The 20,785-nt window shown below is 34.0% G+C and overlaps 1 protein-coding gene across 1 annotated transcript in view; it reads left to right on the forward strand.

The window, feature by feature from the left end:
• LOC128552062 (fibropellin-1-like) overlaps positions 1-19,990 on the forward strand; it is a gene marked incomplete at both ends in the record, with an annotated part of 44,631 nt that extends 24,641 nt beyond the window's left edge. The window contains 16 exon segments of the mRNA XM_053533058.1: positions 6,918-6,943; positions 8,123-8,241; positions 9,131-9,304; positions 9,475-9,536; positions 10,447-10,563; positions 12,064-12,101; positions 12,490-12,587; positions 12,950-13,105; positions 13,648-13,688; positions 14,118-14,143; positions 14,877-15,001; positions 15,196-15,348; positions 16,807-16,865; positions 16,984-17,109; positions 19,418-19,531; positions 19,877-19,990. Coding sequence (XP_053389033.1) covers positions 6,918-6,943; positions 8,123-8,241; positions 9,131-9,304; positions 9,475-9,536; positions 10,447-10,563; positions 12,064-12,101; positions 12,490-12,587; positions 12,950-13,105; positions 13,648-13,688; positions 14,118-14,143; positions 14,877-15,001; positions 15,196-15,348; positions 16,807-16,865; positions 16,984-17,109; positions 19,418-19,531; positions 19,877-19,990 — 1,548 coding nt within the window.
• Positions 19,991-20,785: the final 795 nt, after the last annotated feature.

Here is a 20,785-nt window from a genome sequence, read left to right on the forward strand (position 1 = left end):
ATTGATGTGATTTCCCTTTATTTTAAATAATGAAACGAATCATCTATAAATAGTATCCGTTATATCTAATCATAATCAACATCGCTTTGAAACGTTTTATTTCAAGTACATGACTTGATATCAAGTAAAATATCTTTGAACTTCGAACTTGTTTGATATTTCACCTAAATATTTCTCGTCATAACAAACAATGTTTATCTCAAGATTAATAATTCTAACTCTTATATCTTTTTCATTTTGAATGTTACTGTAAAGGGTGTTTGTGCAATTAGACAATAAAACATTGGCTATTGAACGTACTTGTTTCAGTCTTAAGTTTTTGCAGGATATGATACTCAGCCACAAACGTTTTATTAACTGCACCCCACGCTTGTTTTAAAAGTTACTATAGATGAATTAGATGCATTTACGTTTAACTTCGAAATTACTCGATCGTTATTATACCCCGAGATACAAAGCATTTTTGGAATGCTTTAGACTACAAGAATACTTAACTGTTATAGATTGGATATTGATTGGAATATCCGGCTCGAGGGTAACTGTTTATGGCGGTAACGGGGGTTTCGACGAGTTACTGCTTATATAAATAACCGAGAGCCGGATGCTTCCATATGCACCTAGAATGTACCACCAGCGATTGAATCTTTTTTGCATGCCATATTCGACAAATAAAGGTGAAAATGCATTTAAACCAATGATTTTCTTACTGGACTTTTTAGCTCACCTGTCACGTAGTGACAGGGTGAGCTTTCGTGATTGCCCTTCGTCCGTTGTCCGTCCAACCGTCGTCTAACGATAGAGAAAACATTTTTAATTTGATTTTAATCAACCTAGCACACAACTTTTATGGGTATAATACCTGAATTGGAATAATATTTCGGTTCTTTTCGAAAACGTAGTAGATCCCATCATTGGTTGCAGAGTTATGGCCCCTTAAAGAGCCAAAATTTTCTATTTGGATTGTTAACACAATAATGACCACATTTTGCAATCAACTTTAATCAAACTTGCACACAACTTGTATTTGCATAGTATCGCGGTTCATTTCGAACACTTGCCAGATCCCGTCATGGGTTGCAGAGATATGGTTCCATTTAGGGCCTAAATGTGCTATTTTTTGGTTTGTGAATACCATAGAGACAACATTTTGAAATCAAATTTGCACAAAGTTTTCATAGGCATAATATCTCAGCTCCTTTCGAAGACTGGTCAGACCCCATCATTGGTTGCAGAGTTATGACACCTTATAATGCCAAAATTTTACCATTTTTGGCTTTTGCTGCCATATAGAGACTTCATTTAATACAAACTTGCGAAATATCTTCAACAATAATAAATCTTGGATTCAATGATAAATCTGTCAGATCCAATCATGGGTTCCGGGGTTATGGCCCTGATTGACCCTAAAAAGAGTCGAAATTTGGTAATTTTTATCTTGTCAACACAAAAGAAGTGACATTTTATATTTGATTTTAACCATACTTACACACAACTTAAGTCACAATAAGATGTCGTTCTGAAAACCGGCTAGATTGCATTATGGTTCCTAGAGTTACTGCCCTTGAAATGGCATCTTTTCTTTTTTGGCACTTTCAGTCATATAGAGGTTTCATTTATGTTTTGCTTTGATTCAAACTTAAACAGAATGATTACCTTGATGATCTCTAGGCCTGGATCGAAACAGGGTCATGTCGGGTCGAAAACAAGGTCATCAGGCCAAATGGAAGGAAAAGATTTTAAACAACCTAGAAGGGCCAGGTTTGAAAAAGGGTCATACGGGGTAAAAAACTAGGTCACCGGGTCAAATCAAAGGAAGAGCTTGTTAACACTTGTGTTCGTTTGATGTGCATGAAACTTGGTCAAAATATTTTTTTGCATGAAATATCAAAAGAATTTTTATCTGGATCATGTGGAGTCATAAAACTAGGTCACCAGGTCAAATCAAAGTTTAAGCTTGTTTACACCTACATTTTTTATTCTATCTTCATAAATTTTGGTCCCAGTGTTTGTTATTATGAAATCTTGGACGATTTGATATCTGACCCTTGTGGGATAAACAACTAGATCACAACATCCACTCATAGGAAAAGCTTTTATACATTCTAGAGGCGACATTTTGGGGGTAATAAACTAGGTTACTATGTCAAATTAAAGAAAATGCTTTTTTACACTCAAGAGACCCAGTTTATATTCCAATTTTAATGAAAATTGGTCAGAATATTTGTCTCAGTGAAATCACTAGGTAAAACATGTTTACAGTGTTATGGTATGTTACACAGGTGAGCGACTTGGCCCACTTGTTTGTTAATGTAGCATTAATTTGATACAAAGCACGGGAACTTAAAGAGGAAGTACGTCAGGTCACAAAGTTTCCAAAACGGAGACGACGTAATAGTTCCGGTTTTTCATCTGCTGTGAAACGTTATGTTTTTCTTCCTGTAAAATGATCTTGTTTCAATCGAGAACAAAGAGAAACTGTTTAAGATTTTGATACGTAAAACACTACAATTACTACACAAATCTACTGTACAGATGTAGTTCGTACTACGTCACTTATAGCACGAAATCAATTTTGCACCAGGGGGTGTAAAACAGAGTTCTCAGTCTAGTATGCAAGATTGTAGAATTTCTGTCCGCTAGAAAGACTTTCATAAAACTTTAAATGGCATAAATTGTTAAATGTGAGGTCCAGGCTTTGGGAAAAAATAAACCTCACTAAATGAAAGAGAAAGGTGTTTACATGAAACTTTAATACCTTATTTAACGTATATATAAGTCTAAAACAGCATCATCCATTTGATCACATATATATTGGGGAAAGAGATTGCATGAAGGCCATACTTCTTGACAGTTTAACACTTTTTAACACTCACCATTATAAGGAATGTTACAAGTTTTTGTTTTGATGCAGTTGTTATAGTGTCCCAGTGCTTAAAAGGAAAGGCAATGATGTTCTGATGTTAATTCCATCTGCTGGGATTTCTTTAGAAAAATTAAAGAATTTTCAAAATCGTCTTAAAAATGAAAAAAAAATATGAGCATTTAAATATTTGACCAAAATGGCGATAATTTTGTTTCAATTGCAACAAAAAGAACAAAATGGCAACTTTTTTTATTTTCTATTTCTAGACGCATATAAATTGTATTTACTAATTTCTGTAACATAATTTCTCTATTTATTCCAGCTAAAATAGAAAAATTACCATGTCCTCAAGAAACATAAAAATCAATTTACTTAAAAGGTTATTTGCTAATTAAAAAACTCAGCAGTGTGCAAATTACGTCATAAATACACAAAATGGCCGCCTTTGTGATCAGCAATGGTTAGCGATTTTCTTAAATTTCAAACTGCCATATCGTTTTCAAAAGCGGTCCGATTTTACATTTTTTTCAGCGTTATGAAAGGCTTTAGGAAGGCTTTCATTTTAAATTTACTTGTTTTAAGGATTTCCTTGTCCTTTTACTTCTTTACAAATGACATTGTTTTATAAAGGGGCCAATTTATCAGGATATTTTAAGTATCCAGTGGTACAGGACAGTAAGGTAAAATAGGCAGATTGTTGATAAAAATATTGTTCCTTTATAAACATTTCTTTGATTTGGTGATATACTGCTAGACCTTAATTTCGTAAAGGACATAAATACTGGTCATTAGGAGGTTGAATAGAGAATATTAGGTTTCTGTCTTATAAATTTAAATTTATTGAGTGAGTCGGAGAAAATATAAAAGTCGAGGCTCTGCCGATACTTTTATTTTTTCGTAGACGAACTTAATAAATTTAAATCTATAAGACAGTAACCTAATGTTCTATTTATCCTACCTTCTGATCTAAAATCATTCTTTAATTAAAATTCAAAATTTACCACCAACTAGATCTGAGTTTGTCTTGCACAGAAATTAATACGCCCCACCATTACACAAACAGGACTTTAAAATAAAATTATTATAAAATAAGAGCCGAAAAACAAAGGCTAACCTTGCTCTGCTTTGTGTCTGACTTCTCTGTACTGCTGAACATTAAAGAATAATTTTAATTTGCTGCCAAGTGAAGTTTTGTCCGAAGTTCAGTTGAATGTCGGATTGCCCATCCCCACCAAGCAAACGATTGCCGAGACTAATATACACGCCATATCGCCGCTTGACAAAACAAATAGGCAAACCGTTTCCTCGATGATTTTATTCAATAACACTCCATTACAGATGCAATATATTCCTAGATTGAAGTGTCGAAAGCTAAAAATCTGAACAAACGCTATACATGAGTCACTTTCCGTTTCTCCGAGCGTTTCCGTTATAAAAACTTTTTGTAGTAATTGCAAGTACGGTATGTATACACTATACATTTGTGACATGGTCTCAGGTACCTAATAAAAGCGCGTTTATAAAAATAATTGCATAAATATGTCTTTTAGCAGTTATTCTCAAAAACAAGATGGCGTCGTTTTTAAAAAAAAATCCGAAAAGTAGTCCGCCAAGCTTTATTTAGTCACTGACCAGATAAAGCAAAATTTATCTGACCCCTTGATTTTTGCCTTTATTTTGCATGAAGGTAGGATAAAAGTCAAATACTTGACTTTGCGTTCGCCCCATTTAGTATAAAACGCTCAGATGATTTTCTTTTATAAAACTCTCATCACTTGATACCTCAAATACCTCACCGTGACAATCAGCAGAGCTTACAAACCTGTCGTATCTCTAGGTCGATGTATGCTGAAGATTCATTGTATCTTCTTAGCCAATGAGAAGATTGTAACAGGAGTAATGTTGACTATTCATCTGATAACCGCCTCCATAACCTAGTGCTTCGTCCGCTTCGAGTGTGGGAGGTCCTGGGTTCGATCCCCGGTCACGTCATACCAAAGACGTGAAAAATGGTACCAGTTGCGATTTTCCTCAACAAGTCGATTTTCAGAGCACAGCTCACAGAACCATTTTTAAGTCAAATCTCAAATAGCTGAACATTTTGTTTGCTCCAATTATTCTCATTACAACCGGTTTGGAGCTAAGGATGACATCAATTATTATCCCTATAAAGACAACTTGCAGAGAATACAACCGAAGGCATTTAGTCAAAGGTAAAGGACGCACTTGAAGTTCAAATATCAGGATCACATCATTTTACCTTTTCTGTATCATAGAGGCGCATTAATCGCCTTTAGGTATAGCTCTAGTTTTTTTAAATGTCTTTTAATGTCACTTTGTGACAGTTGAGCTTCTGTGATCGCGTGGCGTCCTTAGTCAGTGTGTGCGTGCGTCCCGACCGTAAATTTTGCTTGTGACTACTCTAGAGGTCACATCATTTATGAAAGTTGGTCAGAATGTTCATCTTGATGATATCTACATCAAGATCGAAACTGGGTCACGTGCGGTTCAAAACTAGTTCAGTAGGTCTAAAAATAGAGATACATTGTGACCTCTCTGGAGGCCATATTTTTCAATGGATCTTCATGAAAATTGGTCGGAATGTTTACCTTGATGATATCTAGTTCGAAGTTTGAAACTAGGTTACGAGCAGCCAAAAACTAGGCCAGTAGGTCTAAAAATAGAAAAGACCTTTTGACCTCTCTAGAGGTCATAATTTTCATGGGATCTGTATGAAAATTGGTTTGAATTCGAAACTGGGTCAACTGCGGTGTAGAACTAGGTCAGTAGGTCTAAAAATAGAAAAACCTTGTGGCCTTTCTGGAGGCCATATTTTTCAATGGATCTTCATGAAAATTTGTTAGTGTTGACCTTGGTGATATCTAGGTTAGGTTTGAAAGTGGGGCACGTGCGGTCAAAAACTGGGTCAGTAGGTCTTAAAATAGAAAAATCTTGTGACCTCTGCCATATTTTATGAGATCTTCATAAAAATTGGTGAGAATGTTCACCTTGATGATATATATGTCAAGTTTAAAACTGGGTCACTAGCCCTCAAAAACTAGATCATTAGGTTAAATAATAGAAAAACATTGTGACCTTTCTAGAGGCTATATGTTTTTTTTAAATAAATCTTCATGAAAATTGGTCAAAATGTTTATCTTGATAATATCTAGTTAAGGTTTGAAACTAGATTACGTGCCGTCAAAAAGTATGTCAGTAAGTCAAATAATAGAAAAATATTGTGACCTCTCTAGAGGCGATATTTTTCATGGGGTCTGTATGAAAGTTGGTCTAAATATTTATCTTGATGATATCTAAGGTAACTTTGAAACTGGGTCATATGCGGTCCAAAACTAGGTCAGTAGGTCTAAAAATAGAAAAACGTGTTGACCTCCCTAGAGGCCATATTGTTCAATGGATCTTCATGAAAATTGGTCAGAATTTTTATCTTGATGATATCTAGATCAAGTTTGAAACTAGGTCAGTAGGTCAGTAGGTATAAAAATAGATAAACCTTGTGACCTTACTAGAGGCCATATCTTTCAATGGATCTTCATGAAAATTGGTCAGATTGTTTACCTTGATGATATCTAGGTCAAGTTTGAAACTGGGCCAACTTCAGTCAAAACCTAATTTAGTATGTTTTAACAAAGAAAAACCTTTTTACCTCTCTAGAGGCCATATCTTTCAATTGACCGTACTATAAATAGCTTCTTGTCCTTAAGTGCAATAATAACAGGTGAGTGATATAGGACCATTATGGCCCTCTTGTTTTATATAATTTTTACGTTCCATTTGGCGGCTGTAGAAAGTCTCTCTATACTTGAATTCAGTGTCGTTATATTTTCTGATCAATTCAATATACAATGAATTTGTAATATAATTACGCTTAGCATTCCTTTTTGTAATCTTTGCTACCGAAGGTTTTTTGCGTGATTTTATTTTAAATCTTCACTCACTTCACAGATGGCGTTATCTGGGATGAACAGTAAACCCTTTTATTGCTTTCTTTTTGTACACTAAAAGCTCTGAATGATGTACGTTTCCTTTGCAGATGTAATCTCGATATACGGATTTAAGGTAAAAGTTTCGTATTACTGATTTACACACGATAGAGGATATCTCTTGACACCTATTTAAATATATCACTGAGCAAAGACTATTATTTTCTTTGTTACAATAACGTTTCTACCTGTTTGTTCTCTTTTATTGTCCGTTCATGTACTGTTAGTGTATTTCTAACGAGTCCATGTCATTTCTGTTCTACGGTTTAACAAAGTACAATCCGTTTTACTGTCTGTTCACATACTTTTCTTGTAACTGAGCCAATCCTGTTTGTTTTTAGTTCGGAAACTAAATCGTTTGAATTGTCTCTATCACTACGAATATGTTGAGAATTGCTCAAGTGTATAACGATTAGTCGAATATATATAATTTAGCAATATATTGTAAGCCACCTGAACATAAAATACTCAGGTTAAACTTTACGGATTGTTGATTGTCGAACGTGCTCTGTCCGCCGTCCACAACTTTAAAAACACCACCTGTAAAAAATCATAGCTAATTCCAACTAAACTTCGCAGGATTGTTCATCGCATGGTCTTCTTTCAACATTTTTCAAATCCAGGCCAGCTATTCTGGTTCTCATTGCAACCACATAAGTAACCTAAAATAATCGTATGCCTATAAAATGTGCACCATCAAGGGGTGGAGTTAATTTTCTATGAATGAGTTAATTTTATCTATATGTATAAGAAAACTTGAATTTTCTTTTGAAAACGCTCTTTGATTTGATTTAAAAATAATTGTGGATTGTTTTTGCTAACTCTGTATGAAAACATTGTTAGCGATCTAGGGTCATCGTGGTTCTTTCGTTTCTTTCGTTAAAACTCCTATATAGGTATGTGCATTGGTTAATTTACAAAAGTGTTTGCAAAGCTGTAATTTTCGAAAAGAAAGTAAAAACGATACTTCTAATACTGCCATATTAGGATTTTCAAAGTTTGAATTTCTCACTGTAAAATGTTGAACGAAATGTTGGTTTCTGTGTTTGGTCAAGCGAAAAACGTAATGTTTTACTGCCCTTTTTCGTATCTTCAAAGTACACAATCTTAAAGTGAGGAACTAATTTTTTCAAAATGCAACAGAATTAATTCAAATTAATGTCAAAATATATATTATTTAGATACAGTTTCCCCTAAATTTGTATCGAGTAAGGTCTTGTTCAAGAAATAGACGTATATTTCTGATATTTGACAGGATCGTCCACATTTCATAGAACCAAGTATGCCTACCAATACTGAGGCTGAGTGTATGGCTGAAGGTCCCTGTCACGTGCTTTATCACGTGACGCCTGGTATCGAAAATGAAAACGAATGGTATGTCTCATGACTGTTTCTATGCTTGACAGAATGAAATATGATGCTAAATAACAAGTGGTAATAATAGCTGTAATGGGAACATTAGTAAGTAGAAATGATATTAATTGCAAAAGTAGAAGTTAGTTGCAATAGAAGGTAGTTGCACTAGTTGTCGTGGTAGTAGTATTAGTGAGAGTACTAGTGGTAGTAGTAGTGATAGCAGTAGAAATAGTGCTGCTAATAGTAGAGGAACTAGCAATGGTGATAGTAGATTAAGTGATAGCTGTAGCAGAAGTGGTAGTATTGATAACTGTAGTATAGAACTTGAAGTAGTATTAATGGGAGGGGTTGTAATGTTGGTAATGGTATTTCTGGCGGTAATGGTAGTGGTAATAGTAGCAGTGGTGGAAGCTGTTTAGTAGTCGTTGTCAGCAGTAGTGATAGTGGCAATGGTAGCGTTAGTGGAAGTGATGTTGATAATGGAAGTGGTGGTAGTGTTAGTTGAAGCGGTAGTGGTAATAGTAGTAGTGGTGGTAGTGGTAACGTTAATGGTTGTAGCAGTAGTAGCAGTAGTGGTAGTTAACGGTAGTGGAAGAAGTAAATGTAGTAGTGGTTGTTGTAGCTTTGGTTGTAGTAATAATGCTCGTTGAAGAGTTAACTTTATTAGTAGTAGTAGTTATAGTGTGGTAGCAGTAGTGGCAGTAGTAGTAGCAGTGCTGGCAGTAGTTAAAACAGGCAGTCTGTGTGTAGCTCCAGTGAAGCTTACAACTCTTTGTATTGAAAATTGAGATAAAACACTAATTTGTTCATATAAACATACCGTAAATGTAAACGCATTTCTTGTATATACAAAAGTGATGCTCTTATTTCAGTGACGAGTTATAGTACAATCAAAAATGCATTTCAGTGTGACATTCATCCCTCATCCGCCGGATGGTTTTGTTAACTATCATCTGTTTTCTTCATGTGACAACTGTAAACCTGGAAATTCTAGTAACGGCAACTGCACTGTCGACGTATCAATTGTAAACAGCAACATAGGCACTGTACGGCATTTCTGCTTATCTGTTGGCTTAAAAGGGTAATTCCAATTTTTCCAATACAGTTATGCTATTTTTCCTATCCCATCTTCGCGTTTGATGCGTGGTATTACTAAAACGTATTACATTATTAAAGTTTTACGTCTTGTTTATGAAACTTTAAGATGAATTTAAATGTAAAACTATTTTATGAAATATATTATATTTTAAGGTCATCAGTTGGGGGAGAAAGGCGATGTTTTAACATCATTGTTAAAGATCCAAGTACAGTTGGTATGTACACAGTTTGCTAAATCTACAGGCACTGACCTCCAGATTAGACTAAAAGATAAGTTTTCTTTCAAATTGAAGTTTGGTCATATATTGAACATTAGAAGATAAGTATTTGTTTCTAAATCAAAATCAGGAGAAAAAAAAGATGACCGCGTCTGGAATCAAACCCCTGACCGACGTGGGAGTAAAGACATTTCCCGCGGTCGTAATCAATAGTGCTACCGCAAAAGTAGTGAATAATGACTTCGAAATATAGATACATGTAATTATAATCGAGACAGTTTACCTGAGTAAATACATTATAAACGCTTTTCGATTGTCATCGTAAAAAGTGGAAAAAACGGCAAATTCTCATGTGCTATTGCAACATAAAGTTTGTCAATAATTAATTTTAAAGCCTTCTTATAAAACTAAGCATTTATTTCCAGATATCTAAAAATATAATTTTGTTGTCGAACGATCTGGAGGCCAGACCCTTTAACCATTACATAACACCAATTTTCGGCATTTTTTTCATTAAATATGTTTGTATGTACGGATGCTGTAATACGTCATGCTAGGTTTCTTCTCTGTATACTTTCTAGTATTTTCAATTTTTTTATAATACAAGACCCTTAACTGATTGTCTTGTGTATTAGATGGTGTAATTCAGCGTTACCTAACGGATTAACGCATTTTTATGCCATTTAGATATTTTACTTCATTTACAAAATAACACTGTTATCACTTTTTATCAATGAAAGTCCGTCAACATTCCAGTATTGTTCCGTATTTTGTTGGCCATAATGTTGTATTAAATTCTTAATAAGATTCTGAACTAAATATATTTCAGCCACAAACAAGTTATTTAGAACATATTTTGAAGTAATTAAATAATGTGTAAACCAAGCTATTGATATGTATTCTAAAGGAAAGGTAGGATGCCAGATTCTCAGTTGCGCAAATGGAGGCTTCTGTGATAGTCATGATCCAAGCCGGCCTGTTTGCTTCTGTCCAAAGGGATTTTCAGGAACTAATTGCGAAAAAGGTTTCAGTATGACTTCTCAATTAATTCCAGCTTTTTAATATCAGGTGTTTTTTTTTTTTTTTTTTTTGCTTCTTGTTAAATTTTTATATTTCTATATTTTGCCATTGCCATGTGTTTATATGGCATTCTTTCACCTGTCCAGTGGTAGCTTTGCACAGAAAATGTGGTGTTACACATTCACGCATCGGGATACAGTATGTCTAACGTAGATAATTATGATAACTGCCGGACATATGTAGTAATGAAACATCATTTTCACAATGCAACAAGTTTTCAGTACGTAGTATAATATTAAACACAATTAAATCAGCACAAGGCAAGAAAGTTTTAACACTCATTGTTGTTTTTATCATGCAAATACATTCTGTAACCATGGTAACTGTCTCGCCACTTTATTCTTAACCAAACTTTTGCCTTCTGTGACTTATTCTGGGCTTCGGCATTTACATCATGATAATATCGTTCACAATAAGCGTATTAAATCATTTTAGCGGATAAGGTGTGAAAATTAAAGAGAACCTGTAATTCCAGACGCATTTAATTTAAGAAATAAACCTGTCGTTACGCATTTCAAATCGTAACAGAAATTGAAGAGGATGATTTTTTTGTTGAAAAATCCCAACACCTATTGGTGGAATCCGAGCCCGCGTCACACGTATGGAAATCCAGTGATTTAACCACTGAGCCAAAGAATCGACTCTCTGACGCAGATGTCAGATATTTGCTTTAAACGTGAGGTTTTGCATACAGTTTGCATTTAACAGTAGTACATTTTCAGCGCATTACGTCATTATGGTAATACACTGTTACAATTAATTGAGTAGCCAACGGAAAGTTTCTATTTGTTTATTTTTTATCAGTTTAAAAGATAATATTGATAAACTAGAAATCTAACAGGTCGCAAACTATTTATGACCAGAACATCAAATTTGTTGTGTTTTTTTTTTTGACGCAGTTATACGGGTTTAAAGGTTGTATGGCGTCAAATCATCAAATCATTACGACATCATACTTTGACATATGTTTTACGTCACTGCTGAATCAAACTGAGCTAATTTGGTCTTAAATATTTACATGTTTTAAGGCCTTGCACATAACGTAGAATGACTTTTTATCATAATTATGTTTTTGAATTGTTGTTTACAACTGTTTGACCCTGGATTCAAAGATTATTATATAGGTTGTCTGCTATATTTTTAATATATATCATTTAAAAAAAAATGCCAAAATAGAAATTATATATGTACAGCAAACTAATTAGTTTAGGTAACCTCTTGGTCGCAGTTATCATATATCATTACATGATGCTGTTACGTATAATTTCTTTATCATGGCATGTTTTAACATCACAATGCTTCTAATACAAAATTTTTTCGCAGTTTGAAGATTATTCCATAAATTTATAAGTACATTTTTTTTAGTTACAGTATTTATGAGTTTGTGTTTGAAAAGTTTCTTTTTTCATTTAAAGCATAATTACCTAAAAATGTTTTGTTACAGCTGAAGTTCTAAGTCCAATGACTAATGCCCAAACTCAGGTACTCTAAACTTCCTAATCTTTTTGATTTGACATAATCCGAAATAATTCTTTATTATATCGCAATTTTTCAACAAGCAGGTCTTGATCATCTACTTGTTCAGCATATTATATGACGGACAAATTAAAATGAAGGTTTTGAAGGATGATAGCTCGTCTGAAAAAGATAGAGTTCTTGTTAGGTTTATGCTGCTTGCTTCCTAATTTGATTAAGAAGGTTTAGAAAAAAAACAACAAATTGCAATAACATGTAATCACATATCAAGATATAACAAGTACATACTGATGAGTCCTATTAATTGATTTCATTCAGTACTTCAAACGATTCTTAAAAATGTCGGCTAAGATAGAGATTAGTAAATAAATTGCATATCCTGTCATTTTTGTAGACGTTTATTGGCGATTTAGCGCTGCCAACAAAGTTGAAATGCGTTGTAAACAAGTCCTGCTCGATACCGTTCCAGGTAGTTTCAAAACCAGGAATAACGTAAGAACATATACATGAATTTGTCCATAGATGTATCATAATGTTAAGTTTGTATTTTCAGACATCCATCTCTAAAGTAATTACACGACCTTATACAAGGAAATATATTTGTTTCACGAAATATAAAAGAGTGACATAAGTCTGGATAGACTTTGCATACTGCATAATATTGACATCAGATATTGCATAATTATTATATTTAATATACTTTACCCTGTGAAAGTTTCGTAGATATTTTATAGATTGATTAACATCATTGACACATATAAACCTTTAACGTTTTTGACATATTTCGAAAAAAAGCAATTATTACCTGGATCAAAAATGTATAAAAACGTTCTTAGCTGCATTGATATGTTCAGGCCAACTGTTTCTCTTGGATATAACGACCTATGTCTTGTTGAGGCGCCATCGTTAAAGGCACTAGGCAATTCCAGTACAGTGTTTGAAGGTTATACAGTTGCTACGCCTACTACAGCTGGGAATTTCAAATTGTGTTTACAAGCAAATTTGAACAGGTAAGCTGATTAACAGGGTCAATAAACTAAAATCGTTTTCATTGCAGATGTAAAGGAAAAATAAAGTGACCGTCTTAAAAATTTCAATTACTTAGGCGAGGAACTTATAAAGGCAGTAACTTAATGCTTTATCTTACCTTCGGATTAAAAATTGACCTTCAAACCAAACTCTCTGCAAAGTAGACTTGTAGCTGTCTTATAAAAGCATTAGTTTAAAAATTTATACGGCACTAATGTATGTTGTCAACACACAGTCGATATATGAGTTGGGTAATTTGAAACAGACATAAGGTTAAAATTATCAAATATTTTTATTAAAAAACAATTAAGAACTAGGACTAACCTTAACTTTTGTGCATGACTTCTATGTACTATAAATAAATTTGTTGCTAAGTTTTATCCGTAGTCAGTTGTAAGTAGGACACATAAATTCTCGCCAAGCAAACATTAGACATTTGTTAAATTCAAACATCCATCATTCCACTTGATACTTTGTTATGCAGTTGATAATCGTGGGTAACTTGAATTATTCTGTTTTACAGTAAAACCGAGGACGAAATGTGCGTGATGATTGAAGTGACAAGTAAGTTGTTTTAATTCCTGTCTCTAAGTTAAAGTTGTCAATTTCTGCCAATTGTTTTGGGTGAATCTTTTCTCTTAACTTGGGACTATATGCCACTTTTCTCTTCAACGCCGTATGAAAACAGCTGCGGGTGTTCCTAAACTTTATTTCGGTACTTGTAACATGTGTATATGTTGAGTTCTGTTTAACCCTGGAATATAGGATGCAGTAAAACTAGCTGCAACAATTTCATTTTATGTCGTGTGGTTTTCCACTTTTTCTATTTATTGCTATGCAAATGAACTGCTTCATTACAAATAAGTTTCAAACTTATTTTTAGATGAGAATAAAATTATCACCATTTCTGTGTAATATTTTAACTTACTTAATTTAAATAAACGCGAGTATTTATGAGTTTTAAACAAATTTCTAACTTTCTCTTTGTTTTAGGGAAAGCTATTGCAATGACGGACCAGGTATTACATTTCTGATTTTACATTTTATTAAAACCTGCGGTAGTCTAGTTTTAGCACACTTGACTGTCAGTCAAGAGGTCTGAATCCCAGTCCAGGTACCTGAAAATGTATGACATAATCTTGAGAGTCTTCCGCCTAATTAGGAGTCCAACACTGATTTTTTCCAGAAAAGGCGGCTTTTCGTGCATTGGAGCTATACGCTGCATATGAAAGAGAAACAGACCGTCTGTATGTAGCCGGAAATGCCTGTATCTTAATTCCTCTCAGTCTCTTTTACTGGGATTATGTCGCATTCTAACCTTTTGGTCAAATAGCTATGATTATTTATAAAGGATTGTATAAACACCAATGAACACGTTTGACATAAAACGGGCGTTATTTAAGTATATCATAATACACATAACATAACAGTTTGATCATTTTCATAAATTGAAAGTATAATATATTTGAGTAACGTGGAAAACTTATGGTTTTCTCAGAACTTTGTTTATATCTTACACGATTAAGAGTATCAAAAAGTTTTGTTACTACATTCGAAGAATGTATACTATTAGCCAACAGAGGCATTTTTCTAAGAAAAATACAACAACAGAAGTTCTGCAAAACTCCAGCAGAAAAGCCTTATTCAGTGCATTTCTGTGAAAGTCCCATTAAAGAACTAAGATATTTTAATATTTATGTTCACTTTTTCACGGACGTATATACAATGTATCCATCTCCCTTTCTTTTACAGACAAAACCATATTTTCTTTCTCCAACTATTACAACTGATTCAACTGTTCTGTGTGTGGTGAACAAAGCTTGCCATATCGATATGCATGTCACCGCGGGAGATAACTTTGGATTTGTTGGCAGATGGTAAATAGTAATCCTATTTCATTCTAAAAATGTCAGATAACATTAGATTTTTATGAAATAAATTTCTTTAAAGAAGTGTGTTTATATTTACGTCAACTGTTGCATAAAATTAGATATTCAAGTTTGATATTAGCGAAAAAATATAAGGAAGCACATAACTAAATATTTGCATCTTTGTTTCAATGATATTACAGTCCAGCTTTAACTGAAACCAGCCGTATTCCAGTTCAAGGCGTACATATCTTTTATGGTATACGACAAGCCGCGGAATGTATTACAGATGTATCTTATATTCCTCCGGCAGCCGACGGCGTGCATGTACTATGTCTTCAAGTAGCATTACCAGGGTAATTTACATAACACAGCTAAAAGCGAGTTCAAAACATAAGTCTCATGATTTCATAGCGACTCTGTATTTTAAAGCCATTAATACTTTAGTCTGGATTATCGACTATTCACGGAACCACATAACAAAACTATATACTACAATTCAGTTTTGAGCGGCAGCAAAATAGAAGTGGCCTACCCTAACTTGCATGTTTAATTCAACGTAAGTACAATAATAAAGCATATTAACTCTTGAGAGACAGCGGAAAAAATGTAAGCGCATTGATACCTGCAGTAGAACCGCCTGATTAATAACTATGTTTAGATCAATAAATATCTTTAGCACAACTATTTCTTGAGAAGTATAACTTTTGTTTTCATTATTTCGTCGGCAACGGTGTCACAGACATTTTGCATGTAAGCTGGTTTCTCCAAAACTACATTGTCCAATGATTTTTAGCTTTTCACATCTTTCCGGCATTATAAGGTAACCACTTAGGGCTAGGTACATAACTCACGTTTTATTTTGTTAAAAATATACCCCTTTTAAACATAGAAATTTTTGCATGTCTGCATGTTACATATGATTGACTTGACCAAATGTTTTCAGATTCTCCATGCTTATTTGGTATTATGATTTGACCTCAGGTGTCTAGTTTCATAACTCTGGCTTACATGTTTTCAAAGTTATGCTCGTTTTCAACAATGAAAATTTTGCTAAAGTTCTGTTATATTCTACCTATCTGTGGGATATAAACAACATCATCTGTTTCACATGTAATTGTTTACATCTGTTATACATTTAACATCATGTCCTTTTTTCAACTAAGCGCTAAAGTTCTTTAATGTAAGCCTTTATCAGGTGGAAGAGCTTCTAGTAATGGAACGAATATACAACGTGCATAACGATATATGCCTACTTTAACACTGTTATATTTTGATACATGTATATTTTGAGAGATGCACTGGTGAAATTTAGCTCGACAGGGTTTTATCTATATGTAATAATTAAACACCCTAGTAATGCAATCGTTTATCTTCAAACATTTTTATTATGATTAATTTGAATGAAGTCATCAAATGATATTTAATATCAAGTGTAGTATGAAATAATAGTACAAATCATAATAAAACAGTTTGTACACGCGCGAGCGCGTGTATGCAGATGAGCTTCGTTTTGTAGATGTTGCGTTTTTGAATTATGACATTTCGTGTTTGATATTTATCTTTGCTTTTTGACATGTTATTTTGTCGATATTCACTGAACTGCAAATATACCATATATATTCAATTTTGATTCTCTGAAATTTTTTCATGTTGTCGTGTGATGACGTTAAAGTTTGAATGAATGAAACTTTATTCTCTGAACTCTTTTATGTTCTTTAGATGACCTCAAAGTTTGAATAAATGGAACGTTATTTCTAAAATGACCTTTCTCTAAAAGTTTGTTGTGAATGATATTTGCGATTTTTTCTCAGGAAAAAAGGTGAGGAAAGATGCTACACAATCAATGTAGTAAACGACACTCAGGAAGAAGGTAAGAAACATTTGTTTTGATGTAGTTGTTTTTTTACTGACTTTCTGTAGTGTTCGCGAGTCTTAATGCTTTTTCAAGTGGAAAGAAGGATACTATACAGTCAGTTTACTTTTTACAGTTATATCACCGTGCCGCGGAGTCACGTGTGAGCATGGTGGGAAATGTCTGGTTGATTTTGGATCAACACCTCCAAGAGCATACTGTCTGTGCACGTCTGGTTTCACAGGCAACGACTGTAAATTAGGTATAAATTGTCCTGCCATATTATATTCATATTATTGTTTCCTGTTTCTTCGAAAAATCTTAACATTAAATAGTCAAACATACCATTAAATTGTTTAAATCAAATAGGAATGTTTATTATGATTGCAGGCTTCTTTTAAAAAACAATTAATTGATAATATAGTCTTCTGTAATATTTATACATTTGTTTTGGTTTCAGATACTCCATTTTGTAAAAAGGTATTGCCACAATAAAGCCTTACTCACCATAACAATGGCAGTAATCGCATCTGTTTACACATTTAGCAATAACATACAAATGTGCAGACAATGATATCAGTCGCGGATCGATTAGGGTCGCTGACTTCGTGTCATTGCTAATGTTGAAAAACGACTTGTGATATTGAAATATTTCAGCATATTGGATACCAATGATCCTATCTAATACCCGTGATGGAATTCGGAAATAATATCCCTCCAGAATTAAAACTGAAAAAAGTTTGGTGTTATTTAAATGCGCCCTCATGACAAAAACATTCGTCAAAACAAAGTACATCTGTACAGCAAATGTTTATAACACACAGATAGTATTTCGGCCTTGATCAGAACTCGAATAAGAAACGCTCATACCTAAGGCGGACACTAAATCTTCGCATGAAAACAACAGTAAGGTCAATAAAATAAAAAAACAAAAAAAATATCTATTGCCCATGCTGTTCTTACATAGTTGTGAAATTGATAACATTCTCAGACGTCGTGGCAAAGATGGACCGATGGTCTAGTGGTAACATGCTATATATCACTCTGATTCGCTGTTCAGATCGATTTCTATCTGTACTGATGAAGAATTAAATAAATTTCGCGTCCTGCCAAAGCCGGATGGATATAGTTTTGGCGTTGTCCATCCGTCTGCCCGGAGCTGTATCTAGAAAGTGTGTAGAATGCTACCCGTCAAGTATAAACCTGATTGCCCTTAGAAATGCGAAGTATATACTAGGGCATTATAAATATGGCAATTTCTGTTTCACAATTTGTAACACATTTGATCTAGGACTATGAAATTCAAATTGAATTTAGATCACCATTACATGGCAGTGTTCACACAATTTCGTCAGAATCTCTTTAATAGCTAATTGTAATTGCCATTTTATTGTTTAAAAATGCACTAACTAACAATTTTCTAGAAATTCATTAAAACTTCTTTCATTTTTTCCATGAATATTTATTTTCAACATGTGAAGTTGTACACCCACACTCAATTACCTCACCGTCCTGGTCACATCCTCTCCCCTATCCTAGAAATACTTTTTTCATTCTTTCTTTTATTTTATTTTATTTTTCTTATTCAAGCCTTGCATGAATATTTATCAACATGCAAAGTTGTACCCTTCGCTACCTCGCCTCTCGACCCAGTCATCCCCAACATGCACCCCTTCCACCCACGCCGGGGCCTCCGTGGCCGAGTGGTTAAAGTCGCTGACTCCAAATTACTTGCCCGTCATTAATGTGGGTTCGATCCTCACTCAGGGCGTTGAATTTTTCATGTGAGGAAGGCATCCAGCTGGCTTACGGAAGGTCGGTGGTTCTACACAGGTGTACGGAGGGGCACCTGGGGTCTTCCTCCACCATTAAAGCTGGAAAGTCGCCATATGACCTATAAATGTGTCGGTGCGACGTTAAACCCAACAAAATAAAAAATATAATTCCACCCATCCCGTCCACGTCATTTATTTTTTTCCTTTTGTTATTTTTCCATATGAAGTTTTGTGCACTCCCCGCTCACCAAACCCCATTCCCCATCCATTCCTTTTTTCTTATAAAATTTTCAGACCTTCCATGAATATTTATCAAAATGTGAAGTTGTAACCCCAATCTCCCCACCCAAACGTTTCAAATTACTTAATTGTACTATCTTCTTTAAAGTTACAATGTGCATGTTAAACAGCGACACTTGGTTTAAAACTACTCGAATACAATATTTCTTTCTTGTTGCACTTCAATCTCACATTTCAAATAACTCCGAATAATTCTAAAAGCGTAGAGCTTATTAAGAAAATAGATTCCGCTCAAAATAATTTCACCAGTCAAGATCAACGTAAGATATTTTATTATATACACTTAAAACATTTGTATTCTGTTGAATTGACCTTAACATTTGAAATTATTTGCTTGTTAGTAACTTCATTAACTTTATTCCTGATATATTGTTTTTGCCAAAATGATTCATCACCGCAAACTCTTTCGGCGAAGGATACTAATTCATCGTGCTTACTTGTTATATTCTGCTTTTATCACTGTATGAATAATTATTATCCCTCTTTATTTCTTAGACATCGACGACTGCAGACCCAATCCTTGTCAAAACGGCGCAACTTGTGTTGATCAGGTCAACAATTATACGTGCACCTGTAACCGTGGTTACATCGGCCGTGACTGTGAAATAGGTAAGTAAATCCTTTCGAAGTGTAAAAAGAACAAAGACAAAAGAAATAACTAGTGCGCTCCAAGAACGCATTTAACACTTTTGTGTTTATGAACACTAAAAACGGACAAAGACAAATCAAAAAGACATAGGAACAAAACAGTTATTTTTGTCATGATATGTTCGCGTTTCAAATATAATTTTCCGATTTGTTCATATTTAAAAAAAATTAATTCTGCCTATCCAGCATTATTTTACGTGATCTTTCTTTTCTTTTCTTTTTAAAATTTGTTTTGTAAGGTTTTCGTGCTTACTGTATCAGCGTTTTTGTCAAATTCATGTTTATTTTACCTTTTTAAATGCTAAGATACAGGTGATTGTGTTCCGAATCCTTGCAAAAACGGAGCAACTTGTGTTGATGAAGGGAACAATTACACTTGCATCTGTTATCCTGGTCATATAGGCCGTCATTGTGAAGTAGGTACGTGAAACATTTTTGACCCAGATGTAACAAACAGACGCAAACATACACGAAAAGTGAACACAACAGTAAACGCATTTGGAACAGTCAGCTGCGCCAAACACTATAGCAATACTTCACTGTTTAGTATCAGTACTATTTACTATATTATATATTACGCGCTGCCGAATAATTCCGTTACGTAAGTATAAGCGCAGAGAAAAGCATTGTGAATGGCCTGTGCCTTACGTCATAAACACACAGAACCGTATTCTAAGGAACATCACTAAGCGCACGACGAATCCATACCTGTCTAGTAAAGGGATGGTGTTTGAATTTGGGCTGTGATTTCAAGAGCTATTTGTCATGAAGTCTAAATATATCTTGTCTGCAAAATTTGTCAAGATTTTGTCAAAGTACAGTTTTGTATGAACACATTACGAAAGCAAGATTGTCAGCTTCATTTCGGCTGTATAGCAGTAAAATATGTTAACTAATACCAAAGTATTTGACATTGTTATGAATTTAGTCAAATCCACAGTCCCTTTAAAATGACTAATGAATGTACCAACAGTAGCAAGCGGAAAAATACTGTATGGTTGGTTTTTGACTTGCATGTTCAAAATATATCATCATGCATCTTGGTAAGATCGTCCAATCTTAATCGGCGCAGAAATTTCCACAATTATGTTATCTACTCAATGGTGCTTTTAAAACTTTTTTACGAAATTTCTATACAGTACTGATCTTTTTCTTTGATGATCTGACTTTTCCTTGCACCATATATACAATTGTATTTCATTTCAGTTCTGGATC

Source organism: Mercenaria mercenaria, unplaced genomic scaffold (assembly GCF_021730395.1).
Source record: "Mercenaria mercenaria strain notata unplaced genomic scaffold, MADL_Memer_1 contig_1993, whole genome shotgun sequence".
Lineage (NCBI taxonomy): Eukaryota > Metazoa > Mollusca > Bivalvia > Venerida > Veneridae > Mercenaria > Mercenaria mercenaria.